General features: G+C 46.0%; 8 protein-coding genes and 1 non-coding gene across 9 annotated transcripts; 5 read left to right on the plus strand and 4 right to left on the minus strand.

Moving 5' to 3' along the window:
• Positions 1 to 1,093: 1,093 nt before the first annotated feature.
• Positions 1,094 to 1,903, minus strand: F5B22DRAFT_601351 (uncharacterized protein). The gene has a single exon (XM_047974600.1). It carries the CDS (start codon positions 1,764 to 1,766, stop codon positions 1,281 to 1,283), a length of 486 nt encoding a protein of 161 aa, XP_047832100.1. The 5' UTR covers positions 1,767 to 1,903; the 3' UTR covers positions 1,094 to 1,280.
• A 1,394-nt stretch (positions 1,904 to 3,297) lies between these two features.
• On the plus strand, positions 3,298 to 4,127 carry F5B22DRAFT_654329 (uncharacterized protein; the record flags this gene model as incomplete). Its single annotated transcript, XM_047979792.1, has 2 exons — positions 3,298 to 3,878; positions 3,953 to 4,127. The coding sequence occupies exons 1-2, from the start codon at positions 3,316 to 3,318 to the stop codon at positions 4,125 to 4,127; spliced, it is 738 nt and encodes a 245-aa protein (XP_047832101.1). The 5' UTR covers positions 3,298 to 3,315.
• A 307-nt stretch (positions 4,128 to 4,434) lies between these two features.
• Positions 4,435 to 6,466, plus strand: F5B22DRAFT_601353 (uncharacterized protein). The gene is made up of 3 exons (XM_047974601.1): positions 4,435 to 4,514; positions 4,584 to 5,600; positions 5,690 to 6,466. Exons 2-3 carry the CDS (start codon positions 4,693 to 4,695, stop codon positions 6,117 to 6,119), a joined length of 1,338 nt encoding a protein of 445 aa, XP_047832102.1. The 5' UTR covers positions 4,435 to 4,514; positions 4,584 to 4,692; the 3' UTR covers positions 6,120 to 6,466.
• On the minus strand, positions 6,449 to 9,321 carry F5B22DRAFT_601355 (Reticulon-domain-containing protein). Its single transcript, XM_047974602.1, has 6 exons — positions 8,528 to 9,321; positions 8,382 to 8,468; positions 8,292 to 8,323; positions 8,126 to 8,243; positions 7,877 to 8,067; positions 6,449 to 7,821 (listed from the first exon to the last, which is right to left on the minus strand). Exons 1-6 carry the CDS (start codon positions 8,598 to 8,600, stop codon positions 6,874 to 6,876), a joined length of 1,449 nt encoding a protein of 482 aa, XP_047832103.1. The 5' UTR covers positions 8,601 to 9,321; the 3' UTR covers positions 6,449 to 6,873.
• A 166-nt stretch (positions 9,322 to 9,487) lies between these two features.
• On the minus strand, positions 9,488 to 11,027 carry F5B22DRAFT_635496 (FAD binding domain protein; the record flags this gene model as incomplete). The annotated part of the gene is made up of 5 exons (XM_047977154.1): positions 9,488 to 9,750; positions 9,803 to 9,924; positions 9,978 to 10,356; positions 10,417 to 10,572; positions 10,685 to 11,027. 5 exons carry the CDS (start codon positions 11,025 to 11,027, stop codon positions 9,488 to 9,490), a joined length of 1,263 nt encoding a protein of 420 aa, XP_047832104.1.
• Positions 11,028 to 11,779: 752 nt separating this feature from the next.
• F5B22DRAFT_t84 lies at positions 11,780 to 11,864 on the plus strand. The gene has a single exon. It is a non-coding gene; the product is annotated as a tRNA-Asp (tRNA).
• A 1,223-nt stretch (positions 11,865 to 13,087) lies between these two features.
• F5B22DRAFT_645247 (FAD-binding domain-containing protein) lies at positions 13,088 to 14,701 on the plus strand (the record flags this gene model as incomplete). The annotated part of the gene is made up of 3 exons (XM_047978549.1): positions 13,088 to 13,156; positions 13,217 to 14,145; positions 14,200 to 14,701. 3 exons carry the CDS (start codon positions 13,088 to 13,090, stop codon positions 14,699 to 14,701), a joined length of 1,500 nt encoding a protein of 499 aa, XP_047832105.1.
• Positions 14,702 to 15,305: 604 nt separating this feature from the next.
• On the plus strand, positions 15,306 to 18,511 carry F5B22DRAFT_601363 (uncharacterized protein). Its single transcript, XM_047974603.1, has 11 exons — positions 15,306 to 15,620; positions 15,672 to 15,722; positions 15,799 to 15,822; positions 15,878 to 15,931; positions 16,000 to 16,782; positions 16,835 to 17,115; positions 17,175 to 17,331; positions 17,386 to 17,426; positions 17,483 to 17,578; positions 17,659 to 17,781; positions 17,853 to 18,511. The coding sequence occupies exons 2-11, from the start codon at positions 15,678 to 15,680 to the stop codon at positions 18,250 to 18,252; spliced, it is 2,004 nt and encodes a 667-aa protein (XP_047832106.1). The 5' UTR covers positions 15,306 to 15,620; positions 15,672 to 15,677; the 3' UTR covers positions 18,253 to 18,511.
• Positions 18,512 to 18,896: 385 nt separating this feature from the next.
• On the minus strand, positions 18,897 to 19,446 carry F5B22DRAFT_645249 (uncharacterized protein; the record flags this gene model as incomplete). Its single annotated transcript, XM_047978550.1, has 2 exons — positions 18,897 to 19,310; positions 19,369 to 19,446. 2 exons carry the CDS (start codon positions 19,444 to 19,446, stop codon positions 18,897 to 18,899), a joined length of 492 nt encoding a protein of 163 aa, XP_047832107.1.
• Between the last annotated feature and the right edge of the window lie 187 nt (positions 19,447 to 19,633).

The raw sequence follows: 19,633 nt of genomic DNA on the forward strand, positions 1-19,633 counted from the left end.
AAGGTTTTATTTTTAAATAATTTATAAATATTTTTTATAATTTATTTTTTAACTTTTTTTTAATAAATTAAAAATTTTAATATTTAATAATTATAATATATAATTATAATAAAGTTTATAAAATAAAAGCTAAATTTAAAGAAATTTATTATTAATATATAATTTATAACTATTATATATTAATATATATTATATATTATTATAATAACTTTAAATATAAAGTATAAGAAGGTTTTATAATTATTTTAATATTATAAAATTATTAATTTATTTATTAAATAAATATTTAAAGCATTAATTTTTAAATAAATTTTAATTTTAATTTAAAAATTATTAATTTTATATTTATATACCCTTTTAAATTATTAATAGTAATAAAGTATTATTAATAATATTAATAACTTTAAAAATAATAATTTATTTATTTTTTTTAATAGTTTTTTTAAAAGTTTAATATAAAATAAAGTTAATAATTATTTAATAATTATTATTAATACTTTAATTTATACCTATTTTATTAATATTATAAAAATAATTAAAAAAGATATTTATAATTTTTAAAGCTTTAAAGTAATTAAAAAAAATTAATATTAATTATTATTATATTATTAATATATATATAATTAATAAATTATAATTTAATTAATTTAACCTTATTATTTTAAATTAAAAAATATATATATTACTTTTTTTTAAAGCTTTTATTATTATTTAAAGCAATTAATATATATTTAATTATAAGTTTAAATTTAAAAAGTAAAGATATAAAGCTTAATTTAATTTATTTTATTATTTAATTTATTAATTAATATTTATAATAGGTTAATAAAGCTTAAAGGTTAATATAGGTTTATTTTTTAATAAAAATACCTTAAAGCTAATAATATAAATATAATTTATTAATGCCTTAAATATATATTATTATTTAAATTAAAATTTTAAGTTAAATTATATAAATAGCAATTATAGTATAATAATTTTTAAAATTAAAAGATATAACGATAAAGAGGAATTAATTTTAAATAAAATAAGGGTAAAAAGTTATCGTAAAACTTAAACGCAGTCGCATTATTAAATAATGTTTAATTAAATGGTTGGGAGTTAAAGCGCGTTTTAGGGTGCCTAGGGCCCTGGTCGTGACGGGGGGTGGTTGTGAGGCAGGGTTTTTGCTTATCCCCAGACGGAGTGCACTGCGGATGGTGGGTGCTACCAGTCTGAGATGGTATCTTGGCCGTCCATGTTGGCTGCTGAGCTGCCGGCGAAAACTGAAGGTGAGAACCCTAGGTGGAGAATGGACAGGCCGAAAGACTACTTGTAGTTGTTTGCTCAGAGGTAGTGGTGGATTCCGGTTGAGGATCTTGGACTGAAGTCGTATAAGCCGGTGGCGTGGTTGGCGCTGGTGGCATACCTGGCACAGGTTTGAATAACCATCCAGCCAGAGCTCCACCAGCAACGATGCCAGCCCCCACTCCAACGGCAACGGCAACCGTTGCGCCGGTCGCATCAGTTGTCGTGACTGTTGTGGCGGCGGTTATTGGGGGAGCAAGACCTGTGATAGAGATTGATGTGGGTGTGTAAGTTGCAGTGACAAGTTGCCCGTCGACGGTAGCGGTTGAAGTAACAGGTGTAATGGATGGTATGTTGGATGTTGCAGTGGACTCCGCTGCTTGCCGGCGGTTTCGTCGGGCAGAAACTTCGGACACATTATAAAAGAGCAGATAGGCTATTAGCCACTTCACGGAGATATTTCGTTGATCGAACATCATAGAAATAGGGGGCTGAAGTTATGGAATGCCTGATTAGTTGGCGTATGGAACCCACGCCAACTGATATTGCCAGGTGGGTTTATATATACATAGAAGTAATTAATTCCCAGAACGATACATATATGCCGTTAATGCGCCAAGTATGTAAGCAGTAATGATTGTTTTCTCATGAAAATGGATTCATGGTAGCATTGGGCAGGGGGTACATCCAAAAAGAACCAACACCTCCTAAGGTGAATACCAACAACTTCTTGACGATGACCAACAAGTTCAAACACGGGACACATGTTCCCCGTTACGTTGTTAAGCTTCTATTTTTGAATCCTATACAGAGTATTTCATCATGCTCAGCAGAAAAGCAGGCTACTAATAACAAGTTCTGCTAGGTGGACCAACATGCTTAGATCTACAGACGCATAAGGTATCATCGAGCAACCCCTTTCTAAGAATGTATTAATGTAGCTAACGGCCGAAACTGCGGCGGCGAGATGATATTCGGCAATCTTCACTCACACGGGGCGGTCTATAAAGGACGCCTTATCTCACGGCGCCGTTCGTATTCACTTACGGCTGTACTTCACGTAAGATGGCCTTGCCAATTAAATGATGGGAGCATTACCGAAAGTCTTTCTATTCTACAAACACTCACCTAGATACATGATCGTCGGCTTGTGGCGAACCCGTTTGCTAGCGTTCCGAACGATGGGGTGCTCTTGAAAGTCCTGAATATGTGAGAGATACAATACAATATTTCACATGCATTGAATGATTCTAGGGATCTAACGCACTCTCAGAGTGAGGCATATAACATATATCTAGATGCCTTGAGTACCCATCCGACACCCATGTACCGTTGTCACTGAAATCACTGGCTAGACCAGATGATGAGCACTCGAATAGAGAGTGATAGATGATCACGTATCAGCGCTTCTAGATTGAGTGTTTGCAACAACAACATAGCCAATACAGGTAGCTGCATATTACTCATACAATACAACACATTGCTCTGGATATCTTTGCGTAGGTTGCTGCGAGTGCCACCAGAAGCCACTGATTATTATTAGAACAGTATAAACTTCGCTTATCGCCAACCAGATACCAACATCTACGCCATCCATTCTCTGTGTAATACAGGCAAACCGACCCCGTCATGCTCATGGGCATGTATTATCTATCTACAGCTTCAATTCTCCGGCGGGGCTGGACCAACAAGCACGGACATCACCTATCACATCTTGAACCGCGTCTCCTTCCAAGTACGTTTGAAAGGCTACTTGCTTCGGTTGTTATTTGCTATATGTAGAACGCTATTTTTATCGAGATACTTAGAAGGCTATCATACACCAGATACAAATCTTCAGTAAGTAGTTGAGAGATATTTTGAGCAGATTTGTGGTTGAACAAACATATAGCTACCATTGGGGCACGCCCAATGCTAGATCAAGATGGCTAAGAGATATAAAGAGCCATGGCTGAGGTTGTGCTTGAGAATGGTAATTAAACGCATGAGATCTATCTGTGACTCTCTTACGCATGAACTAGACTCACAATGAAACCACTTACTCTTTTCTTCTTATCTTCAGCTATCGCTGTAGGACATGCGCTTGTCGCCAGAGTTGAGCAACAATTGACGAATCTAGATAATGAGCCCGGTCACCAAGATCACGTCACGGGAAATACTACACCCAAGTCACGAGTCTTAACTGGCGTGGGTCCCAAGGAAGCAGATAACCGGTGGTTCGATTGGGATGAAAGCTGTTCTGATCCGAACCACCGCACCAAGATTGTAAACACGTTCCAACACAGCATCGAACTAGCTGGATGGACATTCGAACATCTCCAAGAGCTTCAGAATGGACTTCCAAACCCGGTTGGTAGGACTGTGAACACGGGCAACCGAAAGTATATCTTCAACACGGATCCTGCGTTTGCCCAGATGTTCAATGGCCAGGACCATCGAATCGACTTCGTGAAGGAGTCTTTTAACCTAGTGACTAAGAGAGCGGTATCACCACCTGGTACCCGCGAGCAGAAGGGGCCTGGGCTCCTTCGGTTTATATGCAATGCTGACAACCATGTCATGAATCGAGACAATTCAGCGCTTTACTGCGGGTAGGCTCTCCCCTGTGGCTTCGCCCTGCCCTTCCCCTTTCTTGATGATCATGATCTTCTGACTTCCACCACAGGGTGGGTGATGGGGCCGCGCATGCCATCACAGGGATTCCCTACAAGACTGATGAACAGACATATATCGAACCCAAATACCAGTTCGAGACGGCTACGAGCATAACGTTCTGCCCGGTCTTCTTCCGGGACGACCAGGTGGACAGACACGTATATCTGTGTGTGACTAGAAAGTGACTAGAAAGTGACCTTAGATGTTGTTTGTTCCGTAGGTAGGTAGGTACCTAGGTAGGTTCTGGTAGGTACACTAGGTAGGCTGCGATTAGCATAGACCGCTAGAATTATAGCAGAGTAAGCCGCTAAACTCACTGCAAATATAACACCTACCTAGGTACCTATTATAACGCCAAACGCTAAACGTTGGCTCTTCCACCTATTCACAGGATCTTCTACGTTAGCTCAGTACCTCTCGTTTTCGAATAGTGCGAGCTCGGTAGGTAGCTGCAGTTATATGTTCTTGTTACTGCTTGTTTACTTATTGAGTGGCTATTCAGGGCATGTACTGAGCCGATATTGAAGAAAGACACTAGATCTGGATGTACCCAATTAGGTACTGAGTCTTAGGTTTGTCCCATGTCCCAACATCAAGCTCACCTCTGCAGTTGGCTACCAGTTTCCTAATATAGATATTAGTTAATCGCGTCAAGCAGATGTGGTTTGGCAAGTCATTTTAGCATCTTGCTAGCCAGCTACCTAGATACCCAGATACGCCCACCGCGGCTTTCTCACACAGACATGAGCCATGGCCTTCGAAGAGGGTCTTCCTATTGACATCTTTTGGCTAGTCTTTGAACAACTAATTGGCGACACGAATACCCTCGCCACTATCGGGCTGGTCTCTCGCAAATGGCGAAACGTCTCTCTTCCTACCTTGCTTAGCCGTGTCGATCTCAGCAGCCACAACAACGGTCGGCTTCCTGAGTATGAGGACGAGGATTTCCCCCCGGTTAGCCTTGTCATGGCCGACTACTCTGATAGATACCGGCCTGGGAACCTGGTCACACGTCAGAGGGCGTTTCTTCGTCTTATGACTGATCGTCCCGAGCTCGCGATATACGTGAAGGCTTTGGCTTGGACTCTCATATGGATTGACTTTGGCGAGCAGGAACTATCAAAGATTGACCTGCGCACTTGGGATGTATTTGCTCTTTTGCGAAACGTCAGATACCTGGACCTCGCATCGCTGCATGAGATCGGCGGCTATGAACCCTTCATTCGACAGAACCCTTCCAGGCTCTTTCCCGCCGTTACTCGCCTCCGTCTTGTGGGATGGATGCACCGTGGACTGGTGAAAGCCATAGTCTCCTCACTCAATGCGTCCAAGCTGGCCTCTCTTGAACTTCATTACTTGGAGGATGAAGGTGCTTTACCTGACGGCCAACCAATACCGAGTGGATTGGCCCGCCAATACGCCCATAGGTCTGGCAATCCTTACGATAGCATTGGTATTGATGATGAGCTTTGGGCGCGGCAAGAGCGAGGCCAAGCTGCTATCTTTCCTGGGCCAATGTGGTTTCCCTTGCGCTTGCTGCGTCAACAATGCTTGAGCTCAATGACCCATTTTCAAATTAGGCTGATCCCTGCTACCCATACGCTTGACCAACGTAACTACAATACCATGTTTAACGAAACAGTTCAATTCATTCAGAGGTATGGGAGTTGTCGCGTTGACCCTGTTCATTTCTCAGACGAGCAAGTGTACAACATAAGCACTCGGCTGACCACGGATATAACTGTAGCACGAAAGATACACTCAAATCTCTATCCATTGGATTGGGAGAAAATCCCATATACCACTGCGGAGACGAGGTGCTGCGCACCGTGTGTGGTACAGGTCGGATGCGGTTGAAATTCACCTACCGCCCCATGTGTTTTGACCTAACTTCGGCCTTCCTCCATCGGTTGCTTGCAGTACTCACTGAAGAACAGTTCCCACATCTCACACGAGTCGAATTGGTGGGATTCCGTATCTTGCGGACCGGCTCTTCTTCGCGAGCAAACCCTGAGTTGACATGGCAATACATCCGCAATTGCCCCTTTGTCGACGAGGAATTCCTTGAAATAGCTAATATCAGCTGCCGATACCCGTTCTGTGGTCATGATTACGACCTCCCGAAAATGGGTCAGAATAAGTTCGATGCATTAAAGGAGATTCTGAGAGCAAGCTAAGAGATAGGATCAGAACCCTTTCTACGTTTGTGGTGTTACCTACATGTTGATGTGTGTGTATGCCACAATGGAATGAAACAACATCCTCTTTTTGTGGACTAGGATTGACAGGAATCATGTCTGCCTCAAACGTTGAGCATGTTGATTGAGTAGCTACAAAGCATAGCGGGCGAACACAATACAATGGTCAATTAGGGCCGCATCAGTCCTTGAGCAACCAATTCCTTCTTGACATTGGTGGCTTGACTCGACTCTATATACAAGTGGTCTGCCAGCCCAGCCCGCCTAGGTCTCAAGGGCTTGTTTCAAGAAGCGAAGTCTGTATAACCTCACTTTCCAATATTGCCTATGTCTTTGAATAATCATGAACAGCCTGCTATGGTCTCTCGTACGGCCGAAGTGCAAGGCAAACTGTATATTCAGCTTGTACGCGTGCAACACTATCCAATAATTTCGGAAAGCAACCTATAACGACGGAGTATACTATCCCTTCACAGATGGATATACAAACCACATGTTTATTTTATATAAGTCGTACAAAGTAGTAGAGACATGACCTAATTCCCTCCTTCAGCCATAGAACGGCCGGAACCTCTAATACGGACCACAGAGCCGAATTGCGACACATCTCAGACTGTATGTAATGATTGGTGCGGACAACTGTGTGCTACACATAACACATATTTCGATGGTAACCCCAGTAATCATAGTTCTTCGAGTTTCGCGTTGAAGATAAGACCGCGCCTCACTGACCTTAGTCCTTTTGGACATGATGCTGGAAAGCGAATCTGTCAGCAACAGCAGAGCTGTCATCCAGAACAACGTCCGCTGGACGGGTCTGTATATTCGCGTTGGGCTGTTCATAGCGGGTTGACGAGTTCCTAGCCGTAGACTTCTCGGGCAAAACTCCCCCGGCAATCCGTTGTACCCCCGAAGATAGATTCCCGGCCATGCTTTGCGCCCCGGACGACACACTCGAAGCGGTTTGTTGGGTGCCAGACGACACATTCCTGGCACCTTGCTGAGCCCCTGACGCCAAGTTCCCTACAGTCTCCTGAGTCCCAGAGGACAAATTTGACGCAGTTTGCTGCGTACCCGACGCCAGGTTCTTGGCGCCTTGTTGGGTACTAGATGACACGTTCCTAGCACCTTGTTGAGCTCCTGAAGCCAGGTTCCCAACAGTCTCTTGCGTCCCTGAGGACAAGCTAGAAGCGGCTTGCTGTGTACTGGATGCGAGGTTCTTAGCACCTTGTTGGGTATTGGATGCTAGATTTTTGGCGCCTTTTTGAGTCCCTAAGGCCAGATTTCCCGCAGTTCCTTGCGCTCCAGATGACAAATCTGAAGCGGTTTGCTGCGTACTAGACGCCAGGTTCTTGGCGCCTTGCTGAGCTCCTGAGGCCAAATTCCCGGCAGCCTCTTGGGACCTAGATGATATATCTGCTGACTTGGCTTTAACATCGTTGACCGCCCCTTTGGCACTCTTGGCTGCTGAATTGGTCAGGTCCTGTGCATTAGCTTGAGCACTGTCGCTCGCTGTATAAGCTAGCTTCTGTGCGTTGGCTTTGGCACATTGAGCTGTCTCACGAGCTTTGGGTGACAATATGAGAGGAGCAAGGTAGACTGAACTAAGGCCTAGAACTTCCAGGTCGAAGGGAGTCAGGATCTTAGCCAGCCAGAATAAACCCGTAAGCCCGAGGAAAGCCTAGGGTTCAGTCAATTTGAATCGTTCTTTCCGTATGAGTTTAAATGAGGCTCACCCCAAAGGTCTTGCTCAAGTCCTCGCCGTAGAGAATTTTCTGTCCTTGAATTGCGAGGTACTGTACGAAGTCGTGGATATCCTTGAGTGTGGCGTTTAGGGTCGGCTCCGGCACTGTCTTATACTCTGGTCGCATGCGTCCAACAAAGTCGGATCTAGTCGAGTGACTCGCAAAAGAGGCGAGAGACATTACTGCATGTTACATGTCAATTATAGTTCTCCATGACCCTTGCGGACAGAATGAAGTTACCTCCAAGGGCAGTTGCACCCATCTTCAGAAGCCACTGTCCCCAATGAAGATAATGCACTCCGTACATCAGCGCCACAATCCCGAGGTACGAACCGATACTTCGAGCCGGGTCCTCCCACTAGGAAATGTTAGCTGTCTGTATTATTTGGTTGAGGTATTGACTCACAGAGATATACTTATATAGGCTATCTTGATGAGCTATGATCTCAGGGCGTGAGCATTGTAATCACCTTCATCTACAAATTAGGTATCTTACCTATAGCTTTCTTCAAAGGCCCAGCAGCTGGTTCATCTTCAGTGGGATGTAGTCTTTCATGTAGTGACTCTTCGATGGCGGTGGCCACTAAACGTAAAAGTGAGTTATAACGAGGGTAGCTATGTCGTCAGGTCGGAGGGCCTTACTTTGCCTGTCATTTTCCTGCGACGTGGATCCATCCGCCCGAATGGGCATCACCACGTAAGTTGGTTCGCCCATTTTTGAGTATGAATTAGCGATTGTTGAGAGCGTTGTTTTGTTGGTGAAAAGAGATTACTTGGAGGATGAGGTACTACGCTGTACTGGGTTTATGTCTCACATATTAGAGGGAGGCTCTAGTGTCGTTAGAACAAGTTAATAACTGGGCAATATCAATCCGTCATTTGTGATGAGAACATGACGCGAACGGAGATAGACTGACGCCGTGACGCTCGAGGCGATACTATTGGTGCGAGGATCAAAATTATGGTCTTATATAAGGTTCAGGCTCAAGCTAAACACGATCAGGGATGGCTGATCAAGTACTTCCGGGAAGTTAGCTCGATATACAAGATAACAGTGAGATATCATTGAGGAGAAAGACAAAGTCAATGACTCATTGTGACGGAATTATCCGTGGCTCACTTATGTTCTCAGGTTCACGTGGTTCGAGGCATCATACCGTCCTACATCACGATCCGCCACTGGAAATCCCGCTTCCTTGGGAACCAGTATCATTACTTAGCCCAGCTTATCGGGTGATCTTAATGACGTCTCACATATGAATGAAATTATATACTGAGACTGGGACCTGCCACATACTAGCCCTAGTAGAACACTTGCCTATGGATTCATATGTTATCTCCTAATATCGTTCCTGAATAAGGCCTACTCAACAAATGAAGAAAAATCGATTGAGTTGCGCAACATGCCGCCTTGGACGTCTATCACAACATCCCCCCCCCCCCCCCCCCCTTTTTTTTTTTTGAATATGTGAGGCTTCAATGTGGCATGGGCATATCTTAACGTGAACCCAAACTATGAAATCAATCTGTACCTATGTATAGATAGATGCGCAATGATATTATGACCTCCTCATCATCGGTAGTACTTTCAAGCCTAGATTTTCATGCAGCACTAGCTGTCGTGGCTTGCTGCTGTTGAAGGACACCGAATATGCCAGGGTACGTACAGTTATCATCGAATCTCGCATACCTGTCAGCCGCGCTGGAAATCTTTGTGCTAGACCGCGTGTTCTCAAGGACCCTCGTGGCGCGGGGCTTTCTCACACTGGAGACCTTCTGGAGAATCCCAGGCACGCTATCCCGTGTGACACCGGGCTGTGTGAGGAGACGGAGACCATCCGCGTCTTCGATGGCCATGTTAGAACCTTTGGGTCCGTATCAGCACTGTTCTAGGTACGAGGTTATATCAAGTCTTACCTTGTCCTTGCAATGGCGTCATTGCATGGGCGGCGTCACCAATCAGGATTGCGCGCCCGGATGTCCATGTTGGCAAGGGTTCGAGATCTTGCAATTCCCAGAGCTTGACTTGGTCGGCAACTCTGAGTCTCATCAGTAAGAAGGCAACCCTCAAGCTCTACCCCAAAGAACTCACCGCAACATCGTTTTCAGATCCTCGTCAAAATCATCGTATACTTTGAGGATCTCCTCTTTGTCGCCATCTGCGTTCCACGACTCTGTCGTGGACTTCTTTTCCTCCTGAGTGGGGAAGACCCACGACATGTTCATCCACGAGAGGTTTCTGAGCGGATAAGTCACCACCAGCCGCGATGTGCCGTCTAGGGCTTCCATGAGCTGAATTACGCCTTTGCCGGTATCGCGCTGAGCCTGCCACCATTGCGGTAGCTTGCCTAGCGCTGCTTCGACTTGCGCTGCAGAGACAGCGACGCGGCAGCATGTCATCCCTGTCTTTTGAGCGTTGACGGTCTCGTCAAGGATTTTATTGCGTAGACGAGAATGGATACCGTCCGCGACTGTGATCTTCTTATTACTCCCTGTCTAGCTAGTATGAAAGGACTTAGCCTGCGGCTTACCTATGACTACATCTGCTTCAATGATAGAGCCGTCCTCGAGCGTGATCTTTCCACCTTCAGGATCAAGATCGACGGCCCCATTGTTCCACACTGTGATAGCAGGAACCGCGGTCGCATCAAGGCCCAAATCTTCAGCAGGAGCCGTAGCCAGCCTCACTGCATTGACTAATTAGTCCCGCTATCCCAAGCGTGCGGTGTGCGAGTGAGGGAAGTCCCCTTAAGCAGTCTATGCTTTGAAGTACGATGAAAAGATAATATACCCACTTACATAATTCTGTACGGAAGTCCACGCGCATATGACTGACTAAGGGCGCACCATATCGGTCTCTCATATCATGATCCGAACTGAAGACTGTCTTCCCGCTTTTATCAACCGAGTGCCATCCTCCCAGCTCAACGGAGCCCGCACATTTGTAGTCGAAGCCTATGCTCTCCAGAATGTGCGTCGAATTGGGAAAGTTCGCGATACCTTGGCCCCCGGTTGCAACTGATGGCTCCCCGCGCTCGTATACCGTCACATCGTGCTTCTCCCGGAGAACACGGGCTGCTGCTAGACCCGCGATGCCGGAGCCGACAACGGCTACGCGAAGACGAGGCGTGTTGGCAGTCATGATGTTTTCTCAGTATTCTCTTACAATTATGGCCCTGACCTAGGCAATATCTGGTGAGGGGTTGTGAATTGTTCACGGGAATTTCCTCGCCTGAGGGGAGCACCCAAAGAAACAACACTGCTGGCGCCATGGCCGGCCTTTATATTCGTGGCAAGTGACACTTGATCATCACTATTTGCGTCGCGTAGTCTGCATGTCGTACCACGTGGCACAAGGCGCGACGCCGGAGATCCTCGGAACGCCAGTATGTGAATCGGATCATCGCACGAGATCTGCGAAATGACACGGGCCCAAGATGTCTTTGGCGGAAGTAACGCCTGGAGAGCTGGCCTCGGGTATAAGCATGCAGTACATGAACTGGCATCGAGCCACTTCGACATGACGGTCATCGTCGCTAGATAGCTTACTCGGTCATAACAGCTGCGTGGAACAGGAGCGCCGAAGCTGGCCCCGAGCACCGAGCGGAGATATCCTACGCCTACTGAATATTTCCGCAGCAAACCACTAACCTAGTACCTAGCTAACATAGTCGAGATAGTGTAGCTGGGAGCCTAAATCTCTTGTGTTCCTTAGAACCCTATCATTGCACAAGGTGTCGCATAGATATTATTACCATAATCGCCTACATATGAGTCTCACTATTTTGAGGTTGGAGCCAAAACGGAATGGATTCAAAGGATGTCTACCACGTGCGGTTATTTCAATATATAGATGGTGTAAAGGGAAAGAGCGCACATAACTCAACAGACACCTCTCGATTGGTCTAGTGGTTAGGATACCTGCTTGTCATTCATAATACATGCGCAGGTGGCCGGGGTTCGATTCCCCGATCGAGAGCTAAACGAATTTTTTGCCTTTCATTTTGAACTTTTGTTCTTGCTCTTCTTATCATTTTTTCCTCTTCTATGCCTGTTATCTCAGTCTCCATTCATTGTTAGCTACGCTTTCAAGGCAAGTATGGCCTACTTGGTGTAACGAATTTAAAATGTAGAAATGTCCCTATGAAATTGTGATATGAAAGTACATAGCATACATAGTACAGTGAATTTAATGACTTCCCCCTCCTGTTTTGTTACAACTTTACATATCCCATAATTCCTTTCTAATTAAAACATCTCCTGTCCGGCATATGTATGTTACCTACCTACTTCCATAAGCAATTGCATGTGTTTATGCAATAGTCTAGTGGTGATGCGATAGTCATGATAAACTACATCTAATTGTGTCGTGCACTCTACTTACGAAGTATCGCAACATTACACTCTTCGGTCAATGACGTGTCTTCATGCATTTGCGAAATAACCCGACTTGGCACAGCCATACCATACTAGCCCAGTTCTCTAACAAGTGGGTTGCATGTTCGACGAACAGACCACGAAGTACTAGTTTATTCACCAATACTGGATCGGGTGGTTCCCGAGGATCCGGAGTTCTAGACATAGTCATCATGCTTACGTAGGTTTCGGTCGCAAATATACATCAGGCTTGGCATGGTAGACCAGCACAAAGGGTGATGGGCATATATGACCTCGACCTCCGTACTGTCAGTAGAATTCGTATTGCTTGACGCCCCTGATATGCGTAATCGAAATTGAAAGCCTTGCAAATAGTGTCAAATCTTCTTCGATATGGCACAATACTGTATCTTGGCTGTTTGGCCGAGGGCCCGGCTGTGGGTCATTTTGCTCACACTTTGTCTCACCGGGCCCTCGGCCACCGCTAGCTATGTCAACTCATGTGTTTGTTCGTGGTCTGTTCATGGCCTCACCGAGCCGAGTCTCACTAGGATCAAATCATCACAGTCTAACGCGGATGCCACGCAAAACATGGTTGAGTCTTACTAACTCCAAAGCATTGCCCCGATGAAGATCAGTAAGAAAGTGACAGAAAGGGGGAAGGAAGTAAATATAAATGAAGTAGCACTCTCGACTAATAGCAAGAACTCAACACTACACAAATCAAAGAAGAAAGCACTCATATAGCTGCTCTTGTATCTTCATATCTTAAAAGAAACCTTCGTTTTTGGTTCTTTTTTCAAAGACCTGGAATAACTATCCGTCATGCTGAAATTCTCTGTGGCCGCAACTGCTCTACTCCGCGGAGTCGCAGCTGGAGCAACGACATCCCCAGTAAGCCGAACCCTGATTAATTACAAACCATGATATCAAGCTAATTCTGAGGTCTCTCAGTGCGATGCTTTGAAAGCTGCCGGTCTCGGTGAACGACTGATCTTGCCTGGCGACGCAGGGTATATCTCCGAAGTGAATTCGTGGTGGGCAAAGAACGGCCGCCAAAATGCAGACTGCTTCGTGTTACCTCATACGCGCGAAGAAGTTGCCACTGCGCTTACAGCGCTAACGAGCGGACCCATAGCCGGTGGAAACTCAAGCATTGCCGTGCGCAGCGGCGGCCATAATGCGGCTGGGTTTAGTAGCACCGCTAATGGCGTAACCATCGACCTGAGCCCCTTGAATGCGACGTCCTATAACGCTGAAACCAACATTGCAAGCATCGGGCCTGGCGGGAAGTGGCAGTATGTATACAAAGAGCTCTTCAAGCATGGCATCACTGTTACCGGCGGTCGTGATGGCGATGTTGGCGTTGGTGGTTTTCTTCTAGGCGGTGGCAACTCGTACTACTCTGGACGGCAGGGCTGGGGGTGCGATAGTGTGATCAATTTTGAGGTCGTGTTAGCCAACGGGACCATCATCAATGCGAACAGGACGGTGAACGCCGACTTGTGGCAAGCTCTCAAGGGCGGCGGTAACAATTTCGGTATTGTCACACGATTCGACATGGAGGCCGTGCAAGCACCGCTGATATTCACCGACACACGTTTCTTGTCCAAAAACTACTCTTATGCTATGGTGGATGCAGTTGTTGGCTTTGCTGACTCCGATGAGTCGTTAGCCGACGATGCCTTTTTTACCTTCTTCAGCCACGATACCGACACTAGCCCTGAGATATTTTCTGCTGCGGTCCATGTTAATACTCAGGGTATCACAAACAACCCCACGCCCTTTGATGAGGCACGATCCCTACCGGCTTTACAAAATTTTACTCTAGTAGAAGATATTGCAACCGCTGCTGCTCAGTCTCAAGTCGCACCGGGCGCCTGGTATGTTATCGTGATTCGAAAATTGGGTAGACTGATTGACTAACGAGAAGTCAGGAGTTACGGCATGACGTTGACATTCAGCAATGACAAGCAGATCGCGAACTACGTTGTCACACGCCATGAAGAATTCGTCGAGTCTCTGAAAAAGCTGATGGCGCCCGAAGACTTCTTCACGCAGATGTTCCTTCAGCCACTGCCTTCCTACCGTTGGTCGATCGGTAAGCAACGCGGTGGTAATGTCCTCGGGCTCGATGACTTAACGAACAACGCTCTCCTATACACGGCTGGAGTGGGGATGTTTTCAGACGATGCGCCGCGTGACGAGGCGTATGCGCTCTTAATGGAGATGGAGGACGAGGTTGTCGCCTTCGCCAAGTCTGTGCAAGGAGATATGGAATTTATTTACATGAATTACGCAGACGCAGGCCAGAACCCTCTGGGAACTTACGGGGCTTCGAACATTGAGTTCATGAAGGATGTTGCGGCAAAATATGACCCTACCGGCGTGTTCCAGACGCTCATTCCGGGCGGATTCAAGATTCAAAATGTCCAGTAGGTGTACTACTGTGTAATATCAAGTTGAAGACAACCTTGCTTCAGTTCAACCTGTCGTACTTTTCATTCGTTTTGGTAGATATAGATTGAGAGATATAGAACGGAGATACATCAATATGATTCCTCCGCATAAGACTGCTTTTAAGCATGGTTCGCTCTAAGGTCTTACACAAGAATACATGACTCTGCATAAAACTCAAATCCTAACCCGGGTCTTACTTAGAATTGATTGAACTGCCTGTTTCAAATATGGACTTGGCATCAAGGCGAGCCATTCATCTCTTACCCCTGCCGGTTCTTCACTTCTGCCTAGTGTACGGATAGTTTCGAGAATTCCGCCGCTTGGCGGGCCCAATCTTTTACATACGAAGCCATACCTTCCAAAGTCTAGCTAATGATGGGGAAATTCATCATGTGACTTTGGTTGATGACTATTAATAGCAGCGGATTCAGATTAATCCGAGAATATACACTAAACTCTCTATCGATAGGCTGTAGATCCGTGGGTCAGTAGCTTTTAAAACGGTAAAACATGGGCCCGCCAAGCGGTCAAATTGTCGAAACTATGGTATACGGTAGTGTGCGTAGCTCCCTGTGGTTCTTACATTCTCCACTAATTAATCTAGATATTCCCTTGTGTTGAGGACTCCGTAAAGTGTTCCTTGTCTGGTCTTTTCCGCGCGCTAACGTCTCGCCCCACTGCGATGAAGTCGAGGTACTTGCATAAAATCGCAGTTTCGGGTGGTTCGAGCATAATTAGATATCTAGATACCGCGGCAAACTGCCCATGCCCCTACACGGGTCCGCAAATACATAGCTAGGAACACTTCATACCGTTCCACCATACTATGTCAGTGCGGTCTATTACGCGTCATGGTTCTTGGACTTAAGAACTATATTAAAACCAACGCTCAATAATTTGTACGTTCACCACTATCATCTAACGGTTTACGTAAACTAAACATATATCATACACCATGAGCGAAACGGACCCAAGTACCGCGTTGGAGCGAAGACCTGCTGTAAGGATCCCCTTTGACCGCACGTATCTATGCCCAACGTCCAGACTAGGTGTTAACCGTGCTATGAAACTTGCAGTGCGATGCGTGTAAAACTCGCAAAGTAGGTAAATTTTTGTAACTCAATCCCTCTTCAATTAAGTTGATCTTGAGGGTAGACCAAATGCGATCGAAAGTCACCATGCGCCAGCTGTGTCACGCTCAACGTCCCAGTAAGCTATGTCTGACACTGTCTCCTCTGCACTCGAAAGTCTAGGTGCTCAGCTGCAACGAACTTTAGTGCCGAACTACACACCGAACTGGTGAGAAGCGACAGCGGGTTCTCCTGTCGGGCAGATACGAAGATGCTGTGCTAGACCTCAGTCGTCAACTCGCTGATGTCAAGGAGATGCTCCAAGCTCACGTTCTGAGCAAAGACACGGGATTATTGGCTTCAAATTCACAGACAGCCTCTTCGGATGCATCGGCTTACACGCCACAGTCGATGATTGACGAGCAATTGCCCGTTTTAACTGATGTTCAGGAAGGTTATGATGGAGATACGTCGTTCACATCTCACGCTCACCAGGTCAAAACAGCACTAGGGGCCACGCTCACACCATTTGAACTTGAGACCTCCCTGGGCATACCCCTGGATAATGGCAACGGCAAGCGCTCAGCGTCGCCTGGCCATACTTCTACAGATCCTAGGAACGCTGGACTGAGCAAGATGCCGCTGCCACCCAATGACGTCACCCTCAAGCTCTTGCGTCTGATTAAGACCGAAGAACAACGAGCTTTCGTCGATCTACCCCTCTTTACGGAAGACGAATTCATAGAAATGTGTCGAAGCATTTACTTCGCGCTAGAGCCGATTTCGCTTTGGACGTGGATATGCGTCAACGTCGGCCTCTACAACCTCTTCATGGGCATTGACGAGGCCAACTGTGAAAGCCTAGGGACAACGGTCGAGGCGATGCGAGCGCACGCCACAATTCCACGATCCAATGCAGAGCGCGCATTACAGAGCCTCCGTCTGTGTTCGGAGCCATCGTTAGAATCCTGCCGCGCCCTCGCGGTTCTAGTGAGCATCGAACCTTCAATTTATTTTTGAGCGACTTCTTCTGATCCTCTAGGTAAACTTCTACGTCAAACAAGGACACAGCACGATTGCGTGGAGATTGGCCAGCGGCGCGGCACGAGCGGCTCTGGATCTGGGCCTACATCGTTTAACCAGCAGCGATCGAAACAAGGGAAACTACGCGTGGAAAGAGCTGACAATCTTCTGGCACATCTATATTTGGGAAAAAGGGCTCGCCATGACATGCGGGAAATCTCCCTCCATACGCCACTTTGATGTTACGAGTGACCTTTATAATGTGATTGTAGAGCCTGGTAAGGACGGCATACGGAACGTGTTAGTATTCATATGATCCCGCATGGGAGAAGTATCTGTAGCTAACGCCTTTACGCTAGACTTTACCGCGCCTTCGTTTTCATGGCCGTAGCTATGGGCGATATCGAAGAAAGCCTGTTCTCGGTCGTGGCGCAGAAATCGTCGCAGCAAGTTAGGCTTGAGCATGTAAGACGGCTTTCTGCCAGGCTTACACAGATTTTGGACGATGTGAAAACAGTATGCGGCAGCATATCTAGCATTGAAGAACGCCGCTTACTTGGCCTGTCCTAGGTATCTCCCGATGATCCTTCTTGGAGTACACTGAAATCGAAGTACGTATCCGTTGCCTGCTCCTTGCAAGAGGAGCGATGAACTTACATGCCGATAGAAACACGGGGGGATTAAGCACATCGTTACACATTATTTTACACTGCCAGCTAGCAATTGTATATCGATTTCTCCCAGCAGGGTTTCTGGGTGCCCAGTAAGTCATTTCAAGACGTTTAGTTTCAGCGTCTGAACATTTTAATTCCATTTGAAGAGCACAATACTAATAGTTGGAAGTCCTCTGCAATGTTCCACAGAATGCGTAAACGAGGCGCGCGTGGCACTATCCATGCTTCTCAAAGTCGGCGAAGAGGCGTTGGCACTGGGCCATGCTGATCGATGGACAGCGTTTTTGAACGTGTAAGTGGGCACAAGCAGGCCAATCAGGTCATCATATCCTGAATTGAGTGAGGATTAACAGACCAATACAGTATCTTGTCACTTGTTCCGCTGGGGCCGTTCATTGTGCTGGCTGGGCACACGATTGCGACATCTTCAGGGGATGACATGTTGCTATTGTCTAGAATGACAAATGTTCTAGCATCAGTGGCTGAAAGATCACCACTCATCCGGAATGTTCACGGCGCATGCGAAAGCCTTCGCAATATTGCAGATCGCATTGTATCAAGCAATGGCCCTGCGAAATACGATAATGCGCATCAGGGTCTCCCTCAAGACCAGGACCAGGAACAATTCGCCGACACGTTGCCGATGGGACAGCAGGACTGGGACACTGTGATGATGGGATTCGAGTCGTCGCAGTTTGGGGATTATGACTCACGGACTGTGACTAATATCATGGAGCCTAGTTTTGTGAACACATATTGGTGATGTGAGAAGTGGGAGTGTGGCAGAGACTGACGGGTAGATATAACGGGATATGAGATAACTATGTCCGACGATAGATGGAAAAAGAAGATAGAATTAGGAGTGGGGGGCGGGATAAGCTCTCTTGGATCTCCTCAGCCTATCATGCCTTCCTGGCTGCTGATAATAAATTGTATATATTTAAGATACATCTTGTAGCTCGCTCTACCTGAATCTATATAGAGTACTAACACAATTATTGCAAAAGTCACGAATCATTGGGAAAGTCCGCGCTTGCGGGAACACGGTAAGTTTCGCTACGCTTCTATGACTCGACAATTCCTTCAAGGCTTCAATGTTAGCTTTATGCTTCCCCTATTTCCTATTACTAGTACTCACATATTGTCTAATACATGTTCATGCCTTAGCTGTACTCTCGATATGGCCATGTTATCCTTATCTTTATGACGCTTTTATCTCACCTAAAACACTGCTTACAATATTTCTCCCGAATTGATGTTTTGTGTATTAACCTAACATTGAATACTCCGAAAAATGTGCATACCCCTTACAGAACGCCAGACTTGTTAGACTTGGTCCAGCCAACGTCCATGTCTCAAATTAGATACATCATTGTCTCTCAGATTCCATCCAAGTCCATTGTCCATCTAGGTGTTCGATTTGGGCGATGCTGGAACATATTTCGCCAATGAGAAACCATCCTTGCCCGTACTGGTTTTAGTCTTTGGGTCGTGATAGCCGACGTCAAAGTTGGAACGATCTCCTTCGGTGTAGAAGGTCCTCATAGCTCCAGGTCGAGCGCGACTCATATCATTGTATGTAGTTGTTGTTCCGGGGATCACTGGGTAGTGAAGCCATTCCGCTGGGGTTCGACCATTGGGAGTGGGCTTTCCCGGCGTGGTGAGCGGTAGTTTTTCGAAGTTCGCAAATTTCGATGGATACTTTGCTCGCTGAGGGGCCTCAAGGGGAGCCTGTGCTTGTTGTGCTCGAACTTCTCTCGCATACACCCAGTCCTGGCCATTTGGATGCTTCGAGTCCCATGGTGTCCCATTTAAGTCATACTAATACGGAGTTAGTATATATCGTTCAAGAGCAAGGATGGTGGGGGTTGCTCCATACGTAGGAGGAATCTGTAGGTGTACGTCGAGGGGGTGAATAGTCAGGAGGAGCCGATCCAGATGATTCTTGTGCAGACATGATACGAGCAAGGAAGATTCAAAAAGGCGGTAAGGTTGTTATGAATGAAGTCTAAGATGCGAAGAAGGGCTTGGGATTGTACTGATCTAAGTAACACTCACAGACAGACTTGAAGAGCGACTGCGCCATCTTATATGTTTCTAACACCTCATGCTAGAAATAAAGAATGACTGACTACGCAGACACT

Source organism: Xylaria bambusicola (assembly GCF_022495145.1).
Source record: "Xylaria bambusicola strain CBS 139988 unplaced genomic scaffold F5B22scaffold_14, whole genome shotgun sequence".
Classification (NCBI taxonomy): Eukaryota; Fungi; Ascomycota; class Sordariomycetes; order Xylariales; family Xylariaceae; genus Xylaria; species Xylaria bambusicola.